The following is a 16,667-nucleotide window of genomic DNA, read 5'->3' as shown; positions in this document are numbered from 1 at the left end:
TCTGTGTCTCCCTCCCTCTCTCTCTGACCCTCCCCCGTTCATGCTCTGTCTCTCCCCGTCTCAAAAATAAATAAACGTTAAAAAAAAAAATTAAAAAAAAAAAAAAAAAAAAAGAGTCTCTTTCTCTCTACCTCTGCTCTCCGCCCCCCCATCTGTCTCTCTCTCTTTATTTATTTTTTTTAATTTTTTTTTTTTCAACGTTTATTTATTTTTGGGACAGAGAGAGACAGAGCATGAACGGGGGAGGGGCAGAGAGAGGGGGAGACACAGAATCGGAAACAGGCTCCAGGCTCTGAGCCATCAGCCCAGAGCCCGACGCGGGGCTCAAACTCACGGACCGCGAGATCGTGACCTGGCTGAAGTCGGACGCTTAACCGACTGCGCCACCCAGGCGCCCCTGTCTCTCTCTCTTTAAAAAAATAAAAAATAAAATAAAATAAAAATCCTAAAAAAAAAAAAAAAAATCAATTACTGGATTTCCTTCTCTCGTCTTTGGAAAGGACAAGAGAAACCTGCCATAATTACTAGAGGAATAAAATGTTTTTTAAATAACTGGCCGCCACTACCTGTTTCTGCCCAAACACAGATCCAATATTCTCCTTTATGCTGGAGCTTCCGCTTGTGCAAACCACAGGCTGGCGTCTTCCTTGTCCAACCTGATTGCTGCAACTTACACGGATGCCTGCTGCAATGATACAGTATGCTTGTAAGACTTGGACCATTCTGACATACTCCTGTTTAAAAAACACAAATACGAGACTCGACGTTACTTTAAGCCTACAAAAACTACATGGTTCAAGTTAAAACATCCAACTCAAGGTTCTCATATCGGCGCACAAAGAAGAAAAACTGTTCCTGACAAAAGGAGCTGTGAATACCTTTATGCACGTACGCCTTTGTATTCAACGTATACCCTCACACGTAGTATAAGAGAGAGCTCAAGAGGCTTAGGTTCCTAACCACACTTCTCTTGTGTCCACGATGTCCACGCCCACTGCTATAAAAATCAAAAAGTGCATTCCACTGGACCTGGTAATCCTTCCTTTATAAATTTATCCTTGCAGAATGACTGGCACAAATAATCAAAGATACATTACAAAAATGTTCACTGAAACAATCTGTAATTGTGAAAAAAAGTTTATTTAAAAGTTGTTTCATCAGACAGTGAGTCAATTAGGTCAAACTGTTTTTTCTCTCATTAAAAAATGTTTTTATGTTTATTTTTTGAGAGAGAGAGAGAGAGAGAGAGAGAGAGAGAGAGAGGGAGAGAAAGAAAGAGAGAGAGAGAGAGAGAGAGAGAGAGAGAGAGAGAAACCCAATCAGGCTCCACACCATCAGTGCAGAGCCCAATGCAGGGCTTGAACTCACAAACTGTGAGATCATGACCTGAGCTGAAACCAAGAGTCAGACGTTTAACTCACTAAGCCACCCAGGTGCCCCTGTAATTGTGAAAAATTAAAAAGAACCTAAGCTACCATCAACAAGGAGTTAATAAATTATGGTATATCCATATAATGGCAGAATGATAGAGAATAAAGTAACGAGTCAACCAAAAAAGACACACGATCAAAGAAGATACCTACGACATACTATAGAAATGGTCAAGTTATAGAACCGTAACGTATAATGTGATCCTAATTGTTAAGAAAAAAATAAAACGTATGCATTAAAAAAATAAATAAATAAAAACCTTTACAAAAGAAAATCAAAGATCGGATTTTATTCTCCATTCTATGGAATAAAGGTTCCACCTGTATATCAGTCTAAAGGATGTACACCAAACTCTGGGAGGCAGACAGACACAATCTCAACTTTCTTTTTTTTTTTTTTTTTTTTAATTTTTTTTTAACGTTTATTTATTTTTGAGACAGAGAGAGACAGAGCATGAACAGGGGAGGGGCAGAGAGAGAGGGAGACACAGAATCTGAAACAGGCTCCAGGCTCTGAGCGGTCAGCACAGAGCCCGACGCGGGGCTCGAACTCACGGACCGCGAGATCGTGACCTGAGCTGAAGTCAGGCGCTTAGCCGACTGAGCCACCCAGGCGCCCCTCAATCTCAACTTTCTACTACATATAATCCTGTATTACTTACATCTTTATATTCTGTATTGTTTCATTTCATTATATTAATTTATCTTGAATTTTTTTTCTCAAGATTTGTAAATACGTGAAATTAAAAGGAGCCTGGAAACACATATATCACACTATTAACAAGGGTCTTTTCCAGCAAGTAGAAGTTCTTTATTCCTATAGTTTTTGAGGCACTGATTTTTTTTACCATGAGATGTAAAAAATGAATAATAATTGTTTTCTATACAAAAAAATTTTAATTTTTTTTGGTTTTTAAAAAATTTTTTAATGTTTATTTATTTTTGAGAGAGAAAGAGAGCACGAACGGGGTAGGGGCAGAGAGAGAGGGAGACACAGAATCCGAAGCAGGCTCCAGGCTCTGAGCTGTCAGCACAGAACCTGATGTGGGGCTCGAACTCATGAACTGAGAGATCATGACCTGAGCCAAAGTCAGATGCTTAAACAACTGAACCACCCAGGCACCCCCAAATTTTTCATTTTTAAATAAAAATGAAAAAATGGTTTTATCCACAGGAAATATACATTCTTGTAAAATTTGCACTATAACTTGTGCAAATTGCTGTACAAGAAAGTGTTCAGCTGCATCCATTTAAATAACTTTTTGATTACAAAAAGATAAGATACACAAAAGAGAAAAGTGCAAGGAAGACAACAAAAAGCACCTGTGATCGCACATGCATCAATAACCACTGGTAACAATCACACGTCTTCCCTTCCAGCCTTCTTCCTATGCATATTTCGGCTAACTGCTTTGCTTTTACAAAACTGTATGATTACATGTATATACGCGGACACACATAAATACACGTAGGCACAGTTTAGAACTGCTTTCTTTTTGATGTTTATTTATTTTTGAAAGAGAGAGCGAGAGAGCAAGCAAGTGGGGGAGCGGCAGAGAGAGGCAGACACACAGAATCCGCAGTAGGCTCCAGGCTCTGAGCTGTCGGCACAGAGCCCGACGCGGGGCTCAAACTTATGGGCCTTGAATTTATGGGCTGTGAGATCATGACCTGAGCCGAAGTCGGACGCCTAACCCATTGAACCACCCAGGTGCCCCTAGAACTGCTTTTTAAGCACAACTGATATATTTATTTCATTTCCATTCAAATTCATAAAAGTTGTAACACTTCATTTTTCAGGAAACCAAGAAAAACATCTTATTAAAAACTACGGACAGAATGAAAAAGGTTACTTCTTAAAGAATTCATTCCCATGTTAGAACACCTAATAAATATGATTTAATGACTTTTTTTTCCCCCCAAGAAAAAAAGAGAGGATACATCAACCTCAAGCTCAGTCTTCGGTCAGGAAAAGACAAACTAAGCACGCCCCAAAAAACTCAGGGAAGAGAATCATCTGAAGAGTTAATTTCAGTGCACATTAGTGTGGTATATCTCTCACTACATGTGTATCAATGCTCTCAGAGGCTGGAGTTCTGAATTTACTGTACATTTTTCTTTTTTTAATGTTCATCTATCTTTGAGAGAAAGAGAAAGAGAGTGCGAACAAGGGAGGGGCAGAGAGAGAGGGAGACACAGAATCCAAAGCAGGCTCCAGGCTCCAAGCTGTCAGCACAGAGCTTGACTTGGGGCTCGAACTCATGAACCGCGAGAGTGTGACCTGAGCCCAAGTCAGGCACTTAAACCGACTGAGCCACCCAGATGCCCCTAACGTACCTTTTTAATATTCCTTTGAAACTCCTTATGGCGCACAGGGAGTGTATAAAATAGCTGCTGCACACTGACCGTTGTCCCTCTGGGTCGTGGGTGGGGGGTTTTCTGGACGATTTTCCCATTGTGATCAAACACAAGCCGAGTCCCGACCTTCGCGGATGCGTGGCAGGTAGAAATAGTCACATCGCTGTGAGAGAGAGCAGATGCGACACGGTCAGACACTGACAGGTGCTGGACATCACATGCTCATTCTCCCACTTCTGTTCTCTAAAACCTCTCCTGAAAAAATGCTGATCCCTCTGAGATAATCGAGAAAGTTTATATGGGTGAGGGGTCATCATAGAATCTAAATCTTGGCGCCTAATAGTAAGACAGAGAGTTCTATAAATGCTTTGTTTTGATGAAAGCTTTGATACTTGTTTTTATGGTTAAACGGCAAAATAAAAGGTCTCACAGCTTACATATTAACAAATAAAGATTTATTTCTCAGTTTTATTCCTACTGGTTTAACAAAACTTTTAACAAGGATCCAAAAAATATTATAGTTCCAATGCGTAAGTAATTATTCATAAAAACCTAGACTCTGTTATATATGATAAGCATTTCGGTTAAATTTTTTCCTAAACACTGAAATGAATCAAAACCAACACATCTGTAACTTATTATCTACGTGCCATTTTAAAATTGAGAAGTTACTGCTTTAACAAGGGTAATAATTCTTTTACAATACTATTTCATTTCATTGCTTACATTTCGGAAGTATTACCACTTAGATTGGCAGTAAGATAAAACAGAACGTGGAAGTTTGAAGTTGAGACACTCAGCATGGAGAAGTATAAACAACAATGATTCTAACCCCACGTTTTCAGGTTCAGAGAGATTTTCGTAAGGGGTCAAGTTAGTGGATAAAAATATTGTTATCACCTCAGTGCACAAAGTGAACTCAGAGCTTCCCCCCGAAAGCCAAAAGTTTCAACCTGAGTTAGGTCACCAAAGTCTTGAATCTTAGAAGTGTGATGTTTCAGAGCTGAAAGAGAGGTACACAGTAAGACCAAAAATATTTCAAGGGATATACCCCTGAATAAATACCACACCTACCAAAGCAACTGGTTTTAAAAAGCTGTTTTTGTGTTTCCTAAGACAGTGTTACTCAAAGTTTGGAAACATTTTGCTCAAATATTTAAAAATAAGACTAGAGGCACCTGGGTGCCTGTCCGTTAAGCATCAAACTCCAGCTCAGGTCATGATCTCACATCTCGTGAGTTCGAGCCCCGCGTCGGGCTCTGTGCTGACAGCTTGGAGCCAGGAGCTTGCTTTGATTCTGTGTCTCCCTCTCTCTCTCTGCCCCTCCCCACTCGTACTCTGTCTCTCTCTCAAAACATAAGTAAAACACCAAAAAAAAAAAAAAAAAAAAATTTGATTAGAGAAACTCCACTTACTTAAGCCTTCAAAATTTTCTTCTTCTACCCCACATCCATTGTCTGAAACTTCAATGAGATCCACCCCATAGTCTTTGAGCCTTAGATCTAAAAAGTTTAACAAATTAATTTATTTGATCCATGTAAAAAAGCCTTTATACTCACATTACTTATAACTTATGTAATACAAATTAGAGTCATAATTACACTTACTTAAATGTACTACTGTCATTTTGTGTATTTCATTTTCTTTAAAAGGACTTCTTGGCAATTTACTAACCCAGATAAAATAGTTTTCTCTTTTCTCTCTTTCCTTCCTTTCTACCTTTCTTTCAAAAGGATAATTTCAAGAGTCATTACGGAAAAAAGGCTCTGCAATCAGACTTCCTGGAATCACATTTTCCTAGCTCTATGACCTCAAAGTAAATTCCCGTGCCTTCATTCTCTGTTCTATAAAATGAATATAGTAGTGATAATAATTCCTATCTCATACGGTTATTCAGCAGATTAGAAACAGCTGTGTGGCACTAGTAAGAACACAATAAAAGTTAATTGCTTTTATTATTACTACCTACCTAGGCACATAAAAGACGCTAAATTTAAGTTTAAAACATAGTAGTTTCTCAGTATATCAACATCTGGTTGTCTTATTACAATCACAAATGTTTCTTGAATAATACAGTATAAACTGATTATTTCCTGTGGCTTAAAACTCTTCTAAACTTACCAATATTAGTGGCACCGGCATCCACACTATTTTCTACCAACTCCTTCACAGCAGTACTTAGACTCAGTACTACTTGTCCAGAACAAATCTGATGGACTGACCTCCGATCGATAGGCTTGATGGCCTTAGCAAGTTCTGTACTAAAGACACCAGTTACAAGAAACAAAGCAAGTATGCATTTATGTATTTTCATCCTGGCTTTAACTGCGGGAAATGATTCATCTCTGTTAATAGTCAATGTATCTAACACGTTCATTTATTATATTAACATATCCCTTGAGCATATTCTTAAATATAAACGTTGTTCTACGATCCTTACACATTTGTCAAAAAATCTGAATAGATACTTCAAATGTAATGGGTATTTAGAAATTTATTATACTAGGATCTACACGGAGGAGACACACGTACCCTTAAACCTACAGGTCAATAATCTTTGGCAACAATGGGATCTTCTTCCAAAAAGTGAAAACAACATTTCTCACACGATTTGAAAAACCACAAGTATGGTGGGCAATACACAGCGTTTATGTTAAAATCAAAACCATCTTAGAAACTGGGTACTGGTTCTATCACTACTCCCAAAAAAGCCTTTGAATCTCCACTCCCATTCCAGGCTGCTGGCTGCTGCCGTAGCAAAGACTCTCCCAAAGTTCTTGCTATACCTGCTTTAAGAGTTTCCCAACCAATCTGTTTCCACTTTCTCCCTACTCCAATCCACCTTCCATGAAACCATCAGTTTAAAAATCATTAATCTGGCCAAATAATTTCTCTGCTGAAAAATCTACTACTGTTGGGGCACCTGGCTGGCTCAGTCGGAGGTGCATGGGACTTCTGATCTTGTGGTCCTGGGTTCAAGTCCCACCTTGGGCATACAGATTGCTAAAAAAATACATAAACTTTAGGAAAAAATTTTTTTGAAAAATCTACTAGCGTCCCACTGTCTCCTATATTAAGTTTAAAATCTCGTCCTAACTGGACCCCAGTCTACTTTTCTCTCATTCTCTCCAATCCTCTCCCTTCACCAACTCCCTTACATTCTAGTAATAGCAAACTGTTTCCTGAATATCACAAGCTGTTTTAGACACACATACAAATCTTTTGGTCTAGACTGCTCCCCTCTTCCTCCTCTGCCTGGCAAACTCCTGTCATCCCAAGAACGTATTCCTTATGTTCGTTGATTTAGCAATTTCTTGTAAGCAGTTTAATTGATAATGTGGATGTAACAGAACCCAGAAGCCTCCATGGGAGAGAAATCTTTGGGTCTTCTCCCACAGCATCTAACGCACAGCAGACCTTCGATAAACTCTTATAAGATAAAGGGAACAAACATCTTTACTCTTCATTCTACCTTGAAAAAAATTTCGCTCAGGTTTCTCTTAAATGTGGAAACTGCAGATGACAATATAAAATGGAAAGAAGTATCTCTTAAACTTATTTATTTGGCTAACAAGTCCACTTCTGATACTTATTTTAAGGACTGGGGATGAAACATTTAAACACAGACCGCGAATCTGGGTTCAGGAAGCTGACACTGAATTCAACAGTGCTAGCTGAAGATTCGCCGCTCTGAACTGCATGCAGTTTACTAACCAGCAATGACATACTCGAAGAGATACAAAAGTTCTGCATTTTCAAAAACGGTGCGGCTATGCAAATTAGCATTTGCCTTGAAGCCTCCCCAAAATAACCTCAATTTTCAAAAAAAGAAAAGAAAGAAACCAGGCAGAGAAAAAATGAATTCAGTCTCCAGGCACTTCGTGCTCTGGCTTCCAGTCCATGGACGTGTGGCGGCGTCCGAGCAGAGTCTGCAGGGAGCCGACCGGATGCTCCCGCCGAGCCCAAAGGGCAGCAGGTAGGGGGGCTCGCTCCGGGGCCTCCGCGCCGGCTCGCCCAACGCTGCGTCCTCCTTCCATTCCATTCCAGGAATCTGGAACGCCGTGGACCTCAGGGAGAGCGACCGCGAGGGGACACTGCAAGCACCTCTCACCTTGGCCCTTCGGCTAGCTCCATGGATCCAGAATGTGACCCACCTCCGGGACTCGGGACAGTTCCCGCCGCCGCCGCTCCCACGGAGGCTCGGCCTCCCGGCTGCCCATTGGTCGCTTCCGACACTGTGCCCCGCCCCTTCCGGATGGGGCAGCCTACGATTCCCACACCTCCTTCCTGCTGATTGGTTGTGTAAAAGGTCGAGGCCGTGAGGTAAGAGGGCGCGGGCCAATTAGACCACACGGACTGCGCTTTCCCGAAAGGCCGCAGCCGGATCGGAAAGGACGTGGCCGCAGTGTGTCGTCGTCTCGGACGGTTTCTCAGCGTTCGTGTCCCTCATCTGTCACTTTCCGTCCTTTGGTTCCCACGATGCCGATGTACCAGGTAAAGCCCTATCACGAGGGCAGCGCATCTCTCCGTGTAGAGCTTCCCACCTGCATGTACCGGCTCCCCAACGTGCACGCCAGAACCGGCAGTCCAGCGCCGGACTCAGGCCACGTGCAGGTAGGAGCGCGCGTCCCTCCCCGCCCCCACCCGCCCTGTGCGTACGTTTTCCACCCTTTTGCAGTGCGCAAGCGCGAAGTCACATCCCCGGGTCTTCCGCCCAGTGCGCAGGCGCCTTGGCCGGTTCAGTCGGGGGTGAGGGGCTAAGGGTCGCGTCTCCTCCGGCTGGTGCCCTGAGATCCGACAAGCTGCAGTGGGGAGTGGTGGAGGCCCGGCTTCACGCTCCCGCCAGTTCTCTGTACCTGCTTTTGTCTATTAAAAGCTCTAATCCTCTTGTATCTCTTTTTCCCGCTTATGGTTACTTAAGGTTTTTTGTTACCAAATTTTGGCCACAGCAAAGTGAGGAGCACGTAAATGTTAATTTTGAGGAATCCTTAGGCGAACCCCGGTGTCCCCGCCACCCTGGTTAACGTTGTCAGCGCCCCCAGGGCCCGACTTCCGCGGTCCCTGCGCCCTAAGCCTGCGTCCCCAAACCGCCGCGTCGCTGTCGTGCCGCCTCCCGCAGGCTTGCCTCGGGATCGCGGGCAGCGGGTCCGCAGCGGCCGCTGTCGCGCGCGAGCAGGCCTAGGGTGTGCGTGCTCGCCCTGGGACTGGACCGCCTGCACCTGCACCGGGTGCACCGCCTCCCTAAGCGGCGTGTGCGCCCCGGCGGTGGGCCCGGAGCTCCTGGCTCTGGCACCCTCCCCAGCGCGGGCGGGTGGACCGGGGGAGCCTGGTGTCCTTTCAGTTCGGGTTTTCCAGATTTCTGGGACAGTGGAGCGCCTTTTCCTGAGGGCTGGCCATTCTAGTGGTCTCTTTTCCAAAGCCTCTGCCCAAGCCTTCCGTGTTTTTTGTTTCGTTTTTTATGGGCCGCAGATACACTTCTTAGGTTTCCAACAGGAGACACCTTCCCTCCATTCTGACTGAAGATGAGTGAACAGGTAACTTTTGTTCTCCCGGGGAGAGTTATCCTTCAATTTGTTTTAATAGCCTTCTGCCTAGATTGGAAGGCGGGTGGTTAGGTTAGCTGGAAAATGGTGACACAGTTGTCTCACTAGGGAGCTAGGACAGAAATAGCACCATGATCCAATGCCCGTCACTGGACACAGGACAGTTGCAGGGAATTAAAAACAAAACCCAGACCCAGAGTTGGGAGTGCCACTGTCTCATTTGAGACCAAATCTTTTTTTTTTTTTTTTCTTCTTGGTGTGCTGCTTAACTTCCTTGGACTTTTAACTGTGAACCTCTAACTTAGAAGCCAGCCAGCCCCACTTCTTAAGCTCAGGACAACAGTAGACAGAGAATTAGAAATCAAGCATCTCCAAGGTAAACGGGAGCAACACAAAGAATAAACCGCTTCTAAAATACATCTAAAATAAAACGGATAGGGGCGCCTGGGTGGCGCAGTCGGTTAAGCGTCCGACTTCAGCCAGGTCACGATCTCGCGGTCCGTGAGTTCGAGCCCCGCGTCAGGCTCTGGCCTGATGGCTCAGAGCCTGGATCCTGTTTCCGATTCTGTGTCTCCCTCTTTCTCTGCCCCTCCCCCGTTCATGCTGTCTCTCTCTGTCCCAAAAATAAATAAATGTTGAAAAAAAAATTTTTTTTTTAATAAAATAAAATAAAACGGATAAACACGACATGCCGAGTCACAGGCTAATCCGAGCGGGAAAACAAGCCACAGGCCAGCAAAATGGCATAGGTAAAGCAGATTGTGAGCACTTCCTCATTCCTCACCCCAGGAGGCGTGAAATCAAGCTGAGTGGGGCTCCCAGTCAGTCTTCGGACCGTGGACCGTCTTCGGTGTGTTGACTGGCGCGGTGAACACAATAGGTGCTTCTCTGCCCTGGCTCGTCAGGGACACCCTGCTGCCGTGTGTAGAAAGGAGCACGATTGTGCACACACAGTGCACCAATAAGGCTGATTAAAAGAAACTGGGAGAGCACTCGAGGACTATCATTGAAGAACACAAGGACGTTACACAGGAGTTGCCGTGCCTGTCACACATCTTGAATTCAGACTTCTTTCTAGTCAGCCCCTAATTATTTAATTGGCACACTGAAGTCTTTGTTCTTCTTTGCTCCACCCGCAAGCCAATTATCTTACGTTTCTTTGCTGTTGGAGCTTAAACCAGAGTGGCAGGCTAGGGGAGGCGAGAAAGTGCAGATTAAGGTCTAGGAGAAGAGAGAGGAGTGTTGCAGATAGAGGGAACAGAATAAATAAGAGCCCTGTGGTAGGTGGGGACATGGTGTGTTTTAGGGACCCGAAGGGCAGCATAGGTAGAGCACAGCTCCAGGGGGAGCGATATGTGAGAAGTACCCAGAGGACAAGTCAGACAGGCTGGCTGGCTGGCTTGCTTTCTCTCTCTGTCTCTTTCTTTCTTAATGTTTATTTTTGAGAGAGAGGGACAGAGGTTCCAAAGTGGGCTCTTCACTGATGGCAGTAAGCCTGATGCAGGTCTCGAACTCATGAAGCGTGAGACCGTGACCTGAGCTGGAGTCGGACACTCAACCCACTGACCCACCCAGGTGCTCCAATGCAGACTATTTCTTAAGGGCTTTGTTTTTTAGGCAAAGAGCCTAAGAGGTTAACATGGAGGTGGGGTGACTGGATCAACATTTGTTTTAATCTCTCTGCCATCTTAGGGACGGATTGGAAGGGTGACCCCAATGGGAGCAAGGTGACCAGTGGAAGCAGGCTAGGTGAGAAGTGGTGTCTTCAACTTGGGCAGTGACAGCTGAGGAAAGCTTAGAAGCCGATGAACTCCAGGAAATGGACCTCACCTGGTGATGAACTAGATCTGTGCGAGGGCAGTGCTATGAGCGGCTGTGCGAGGAAGAAAAGCTCCTGAGAACATCAGGCTTACCAGCACACAAAATACAGTGCATCGTGAGTGCACGTTTACAGTCACGTCAAGGTCACTGCCGTATTGACCATTCTTTCTAGTTACGAGCATTTTCTTCTTGCTTAACATACTCTTCTCTCAGCTCAAAATGGATTATCCGTTATGAGAGCTCGTGAATCTGGAAATAGGTTGTACGATGTGACTTTATTGAGAGGGTTGTTAGTGCTTTTTAAAGTAAGCCTGTAGAGGTTTGAGATTTATTCCTCAGTGAATGTTATTGGTTACTCACTGTGTAGCAGTGACTATACCAGGCAAGAATGCAGAGATTCAGTGAGTAAAGGATGTTAGTGTGAAAAAGTTCTGGATGACTCTAAGAGAGTGCCAGCATTGCCTTAAGAACGATGTGGGGAATAGATCATCTGACTCCATGGACATACCTTTCCAAGCCAATGACACTTTGTGTTGAGCCTGCTTCTGCTCCATTTTCTCTCCTATTTGTATAAATTTCTCAGTTACATTCTCATTGCCCCCCCCCCATCTTTTTCTGTTTGTTGAAGCAAAGTATTTTGAACTAATTTGATACTGAGAATAAAGAAATAAGATTTATGTTCATCCATCATTCTCCTCTGTTCTTAAATTACCTGAAATAGTCCTACAATTTCAGAATAGCTTTCAGTCACATTCTTTATTTGTTCTGAAACATTTGTGGATCGATTTGCAGGACCTATTGGAAAATGAGATGATTCTGCTACTTCATTTTAATTCTTTTCAGAGGTGGGGGGGTATTGATGAATTCATGGAACTCAGCAGAAGACAAAGGATCAAATGTAAATGCTGCTTTGACGTTAGAGGAGATGAACGTGTTGATGTTGGTTTGTTTAGGAAGAGTCCGACCCATCTCTTCAAGCCCTTGAGTCCCGCCAAGATGATATTTTAAAACGTCTCTATGAATTGAAAGCTGCGGTTGATGGCCTCTCGAAGATGATTCAGACACCAGACGCAGACGTGGACGTAACCAACATAATCCAAGCTGACGAGCCCGCTGCTTTCTCGACCAGCGCGTTGGACTTAAACTCAGTGCTTGGAAAGGTAAGTTCACCTGGAGAGCTAAAGAACATCAGCATGCTCGGCTGCTGTGAGTGCCAGAAAGTTGTGCTCGTGTGATTCAAGCTTTGGTTTTCCAGTTCTCAGAGGTGGGTACAAGGAGCATGTTCTTTTTTTTCTCCCCTCAATGATTGTGCCTGTGCACAAAACAAGATTCGTGAGCTATGAGCAAAGCCAGGGCAAGCACTAAAGCTGCTTGACTTCTCAGACCTGGTGGAGAAGAGCTGGGAACACCCTTAGGCAAGGAAAGGAGTCCGGTCACAGCTCCCGCCATTCCATGCCACGTGTGACGCAGGCCGGAGGTGGGTGTCATTCACAGCCTCCGAGCCTGGAGAAACAGACCTTAGGTCACCTGAGCATTTCTCTGGTTCACGTAAGTCCATCCTGACCCTGACAGCAGCCTGGACTTCAGAGCGTTGACTGCCCAGCTACAGTCTCACATGTCAAGTGTCTTTTGTTACATTCAGTTTGCGGTCTTAGAATTAAGTTGCGCGCACCGCCTTTAGTGATCAGTCTGCAGGATTTAGCTAGCTTAGGTGACAGTCTGATATGCAGAGAAAGAATCTCATTTCAAAGTGGTGTTTATTGAGGGCACAAAAGGGGGGTCCCAAGAACCTCTGCTAATCCCGTCCTCTGGAATCGGTGATAGACGTGGAGCTCTCGGGGAAGCGTGAACACGTGGAGGTGTGGTCGCAGCGCGTCCCGGTAACTCAGGACCTCTGCGCTCGGGTTCTTTCCTCATCCAGTATGTCTGCCTGCACTGAGCACCCAGAGACCCAGCCAGGCTCCTCAGGGAGCCAGTCGGGTTGATGAGTGGGCGATCACACATAGCTGTGCCAGTGCGTCAGGGTGCTGGGAAGGCTTCCCAGGGCACATGGTGCATAAGATGAATTTTGTTACCTCAGAAGGCACAGCGTCAAGTGATGCTGTTCAGAGAATTGCAGCGCATTCATCGTAGGTTGACCTGACAGGCTTCGGTCAGGAGGGGCAAGACTCTTGGCCAGATTGTGGCAGGCTGTGTACAGAAAGCCGAGGAACTTGGCCTCCAGAGTGTTGTTAAGAGTTCATTCATTATAACATGGGCCTCCTAGGTGCTTCAGTCTGTTGAGTGTGCAGCTTTTGAGTTTGGCTCAGGTTATGATCCCTGGGTCATGGGATCGAGCCCTGCATTTGGCTCTGTGCTGTGTGGAGCCTGCTTAAGAATATCTCTCTCTCCCCCTCTGCCCTGCTTGTGCCCACTCTCTCTAAAATAAAAAAGGAGGGAGGGGCGTCTGGGTGGCTCAGTTGCTTAAGCTTCTGACCCTTGATTTCAGCTCAGGTCATGAACTCACGATCATGAAATCGAGCCCCATTTAGGGCTCCAAGGTACTGGGTGTGGAGCCTGCTTGGGATTCCCTCTCCCTCTCTCTGCCTCTCCTGCACACATGTGCCCATTCTCTCTCAAAAAGAAAGTTAAAATGAATGCATAAAGTCTGCATCTAAAAGAGCAGTACATTTTAGCACTTCATAGCACTTCAGTTAACACCTAGTTTTTTAGACTTTGCCCACTTGCCATTTAAAGGACATTTGGAACTGTGCCCTTTTTCAGGGGACTTGCTATTGACACGTAACTCACACACAAATTGACATAGAAACTGTCCTGTCAGGTGGTCTGGTGTTGGAAAGATTCAGTAAATGGAGTAATTGCGTGTGTGTGGGGTTTTTTTTCTTCAATAACTTAGGAACAAATAGTAGTGCCATTATTTTTTTTACCTGTATTTATTTTGAGAGCACGCCCACAGGCAGGGCAGGGGCAGAGAGAGGGAGAGAGGGAATCCCAAGCAGGCTCTGCACAGTCAGCGCAGAGCCTGATGTGGGACTCAGTCCCACCAACTGCAAGATCACAACCTGAGCCAAAATCATGAGCCACGTGCTCAACCGGCAGAGCCACCCTGCTGCCCCAGTGGTGTCATTCTTCATGTGTCGTTTTCCTGATTTCACGGTGTCGAGGGCCAGCCGCGCAGAGGTGAAGGGGCTGCAGTCGGCTCCCGTCCCCGCTCCACTTCTTACCGAGCTGTGGGCCTGGCGGGTCATCTGCCCCCCAGAACTAGCTTCCTCAGCTGTGAGATGGGGTGAGAGCAGGACCTTCTTCGTGGGCGTCGAGGACCCAGTTAAATAACACTGGTCAGGCCCTAAGAACGGCACCTGGTACAATTACATACAATCAAGTTGCTGTTAACGTTCCTCACGTTTGGGTTTCTCCCGCAGGATTACGGGGCGCTGAAAGACATCGTGATCAACGCAAACCCTGCCTCCCCTCCCCTGTCCCTGCTCGTGCTGCACAGGCTCCTGTGTGACCACTACAGGGTCCTGTCCACCGTTCACACGCACTCTGCAGTTAAGAGTGTGCCAGAAAACCTCCTCAAGTGCTTTGGCGACCAGACCAAAAAACAGCCCCGTCACGAGTATCAGCTGGGTTTTACTCTAATTTGGAAGAATGGTAAGCAGACGGCCCTGGGCCGGGCTCACGCGCCCTTGACTGAGCCGTGCACCGTGCCTTTCCTAAGGGGCCAGGACCATGACTTGCTATCAGGTCAAATTCTCTCAAAGTCTAGGAAGCATGTCAGGTAGTTCTAGAAAAGGAGCACAGATGAACCTTGAGGCAAAGATGTCCTCCTTCCTCTAGGAAGGTTAGCGTCTCTGACAGCGGTTTTAGGGAGGATCCTGTCTGACCAGCTAGAGCAGGAGAGAAAGGGCAGTCTTGGCCACCTTGACCTCCCATCTCCAGACGTATTACAGGGACATCAGTGTTATCTTTTCAAATAGCCTGGAAAGGGTGGCAGGCTGTCCTTTTCTTCGCCGTCCCTCTGACGTATGCCTCTCCTGGTTACGTTTATATGGTAGTGGAGTGAGCACCGTTCATCCAGAATCCCCTCGCCGCCTCAGCAACCCGTAAGGATCCCTCGTGAAAGTAGACGGAGCTCCCAGCATGGCACGTGGGACTCCTGGTGACCATAGTCCTCATCCTGCAAATTGTTAGGCACAGGGGTTGGAGTAGATGGTCTGAGGGCCTTTCTAGCTTGAAAACCATCATAATCAAATACCAGAAACGCTTACTCTTTCAGCAGAGTTTACGTTCTCCACCCATCCGGTTTAAACTCTCTTGAAAAGTGCACTTTTTGGACACAGGCTAAAATCGTGATCTTGAAACCCCTTTCCCTTGCCACCAGTTCACAACTGGCAAACCCCCTTCCCCGTCGTTCAGGCACTTCCTTCTGAGGGCTGCTCTCATGGCCATTACATGGTGTGCTTTTCTCCCTTCAGTGCCGAAGACGCAGATGAAGTTCAGCGTCCAAACGATGTGTCCCATCGAAGGAGAAGGGAACATCGCCCGGTTTCTGTTCTCTCTGTTTGGCCAGAAGCAGAATGCTGTGAATTTAACCCTCATAGATAGCTGGGTAGATATAGCGGTTTTTCAGCTAAAAGAGGGAAGCAGTAAAGAAAAAGCCGCTGTGTTCCGCTCCATGAACTCCGCTCTTGGCAAGAGCCCCTGGCTGGTTGGGAATGAACTCACTGTGGCAGATGTGGTGCTGTGGTCTGTGCTCCAGCAAACGGGAGGCGGCAGCATGACAGTGCCGGCCAACGTGCAGAAGTGGATGAGGGCGTGTGAGAACCTGGCCCCCTTCAACACCGCCCTCAAGCTCCTTCAGTGAATTTCGGTACCTGTAAAAGGCTGACTTCATGAATGGTGCTGTTTCCTGCCTGTTGGGGGTAAAGGACTTGTACTAAAATCAAAGTCTGCTTAGCTCAGTTGTCTAGAATGAATAAAGGTATCATAATTTATGGTTTTCCTTTATTTAAAACTCAGCAACATTGTGTGCAATATACCAGGATGGCTGCAGGCTACGTGGCAGACGTTTCTGAGATGCAGTGAACATCTCCCATGGCTGCCTTTGGGGAACATAGGTTGGCCGGGAGCCGGCCCTGTGGGAGCAAAGGCGCGCCCCGTGGGAACAGGGCGGGGAGGAGAACAGGTACACACATCCCAGAGCTACCGTGAGATCATTCAGATCATCTGGGGGAAGAGGCACAAAGCTCAAGAAGGGCGTGGTTTTGGAAGGATGCCGAGCTGAAGGTGAAGGGAACAGAAAGGCTGGATGATGCACACTGTAATGCTAAGAAGCTGAAGCTGTATCTCAGAGGCGGCAGACAGCCAGCAGGAGCTTCTGAGCCAGGGAGTGATCTGCACAGATGTCTTCCTGGTAATTAACTGGCAGCAATGGCACGGAAGGGGGAGGAAGACCGGCAGTGATCAAGTCCGGCGAGCGTGCAGGCCTGGGCGTGGGCAGTGATGGGATAGG

The 16,667-nt window shown here is 45.9% G+C and overlaps 2 protein-coding genes across 4 annotated transcripts in view; one reads left to right on the top strand and one right to left on the bottom strand.

Annotated features, from left to right (window-relative positions):
- The window catches only part of PMS2 (PMS1 homolog 2, mismatch repair system component), a 31,930-nt gene extending 23,812 nt beyond the window's left edge, over nt 1-8,118 (bottom strand). Inside the window, exons 1-6 of the mRNA XM_040455853.1 lie at nt 7,900-8,118; nt 5,910-6,049; nt 5,204-5,290; nt 4,689-4,791; nt 3,768-3,951; nt 567-734 (exon numbers count right to left, since the gene is read on the bottom strand). Coding sequence (XP_040311787.1) covers nt 567-734; nt 3,768-3,951; nt 4,689-4,791; nt 5,204-5,290; nt 5,910-6,049; nt 7,900-7,922 — 705 coding nt within the window. The 5' untranslated portion in view covers nt 7,923-8,118. The remainder of the gene's footprint in view (nt 1-566; nt 735-3,767; nt 3,952-4,688; nt 4,792-5,203; nt 5,291-5,909; nt 6,050-7,899) is intronic.
- A 35-nt stretch (nt 8,119-8,153) lies between these two features.
- AIMP2 (aminoacyl tRNA synthetase complex interacting multifunctional protein 2) lies at nt 8,154-16,149 on the top strand. 3 transcript variants are annotated; one of them, XM_040455860.1, is made up of 4 exons: nt 8,154-8,282; nt 12,106-12,312; nt 14,575-14,806; nt 15,631-16,149. In XM_040455860.1, the coding sequence occupies exons 1-4, from the start codon at nt 8,268-8,270 to the stop codon at nt 16,017-16,019; spliced, it is 843 nt and encodes a 280-aa protein (XP_040311794.1). In that variant the 5' UTR covers nt 8,154-8,267; the 3' UTR covers nt 16,020-16,149. The 3 variants fall into 3 exon arrangements, with proteins under 3 accessions (XP_040311794.1, XP_040311793.1, XP_040311795.1); XM_040455859.1 differs by having other exon boundaries at nt 8,154-8,402; XM_040455861.1 differs by lacking the exon at nt 8,154-8,282 and adding an exon at nt 9,049-9,322.
- Nucleotides 16,150-16,667: the final 518 nt, after the last annotated feature.

This window comes from Herpailurus yagouaroundi, unplaced genomic scaffold (assembly GCF_014898765.1).
Source record: "Herpailurus yagouaroundi ecotype Mexico unplaced genomic scaffold, PumYag 216, whole genome shotgun sequence".
Lineage (NCBI taxonomy): Eukaryota > Metazoa > Chordata > Mammalia > Carnivora > Felidae > Herpailurus > Herpailurus yagouaroundi.
Note: the sequence above shows the minus strand (reverse complement) of the source record. Positions and strands in the feature narration are given on the sequence as shown.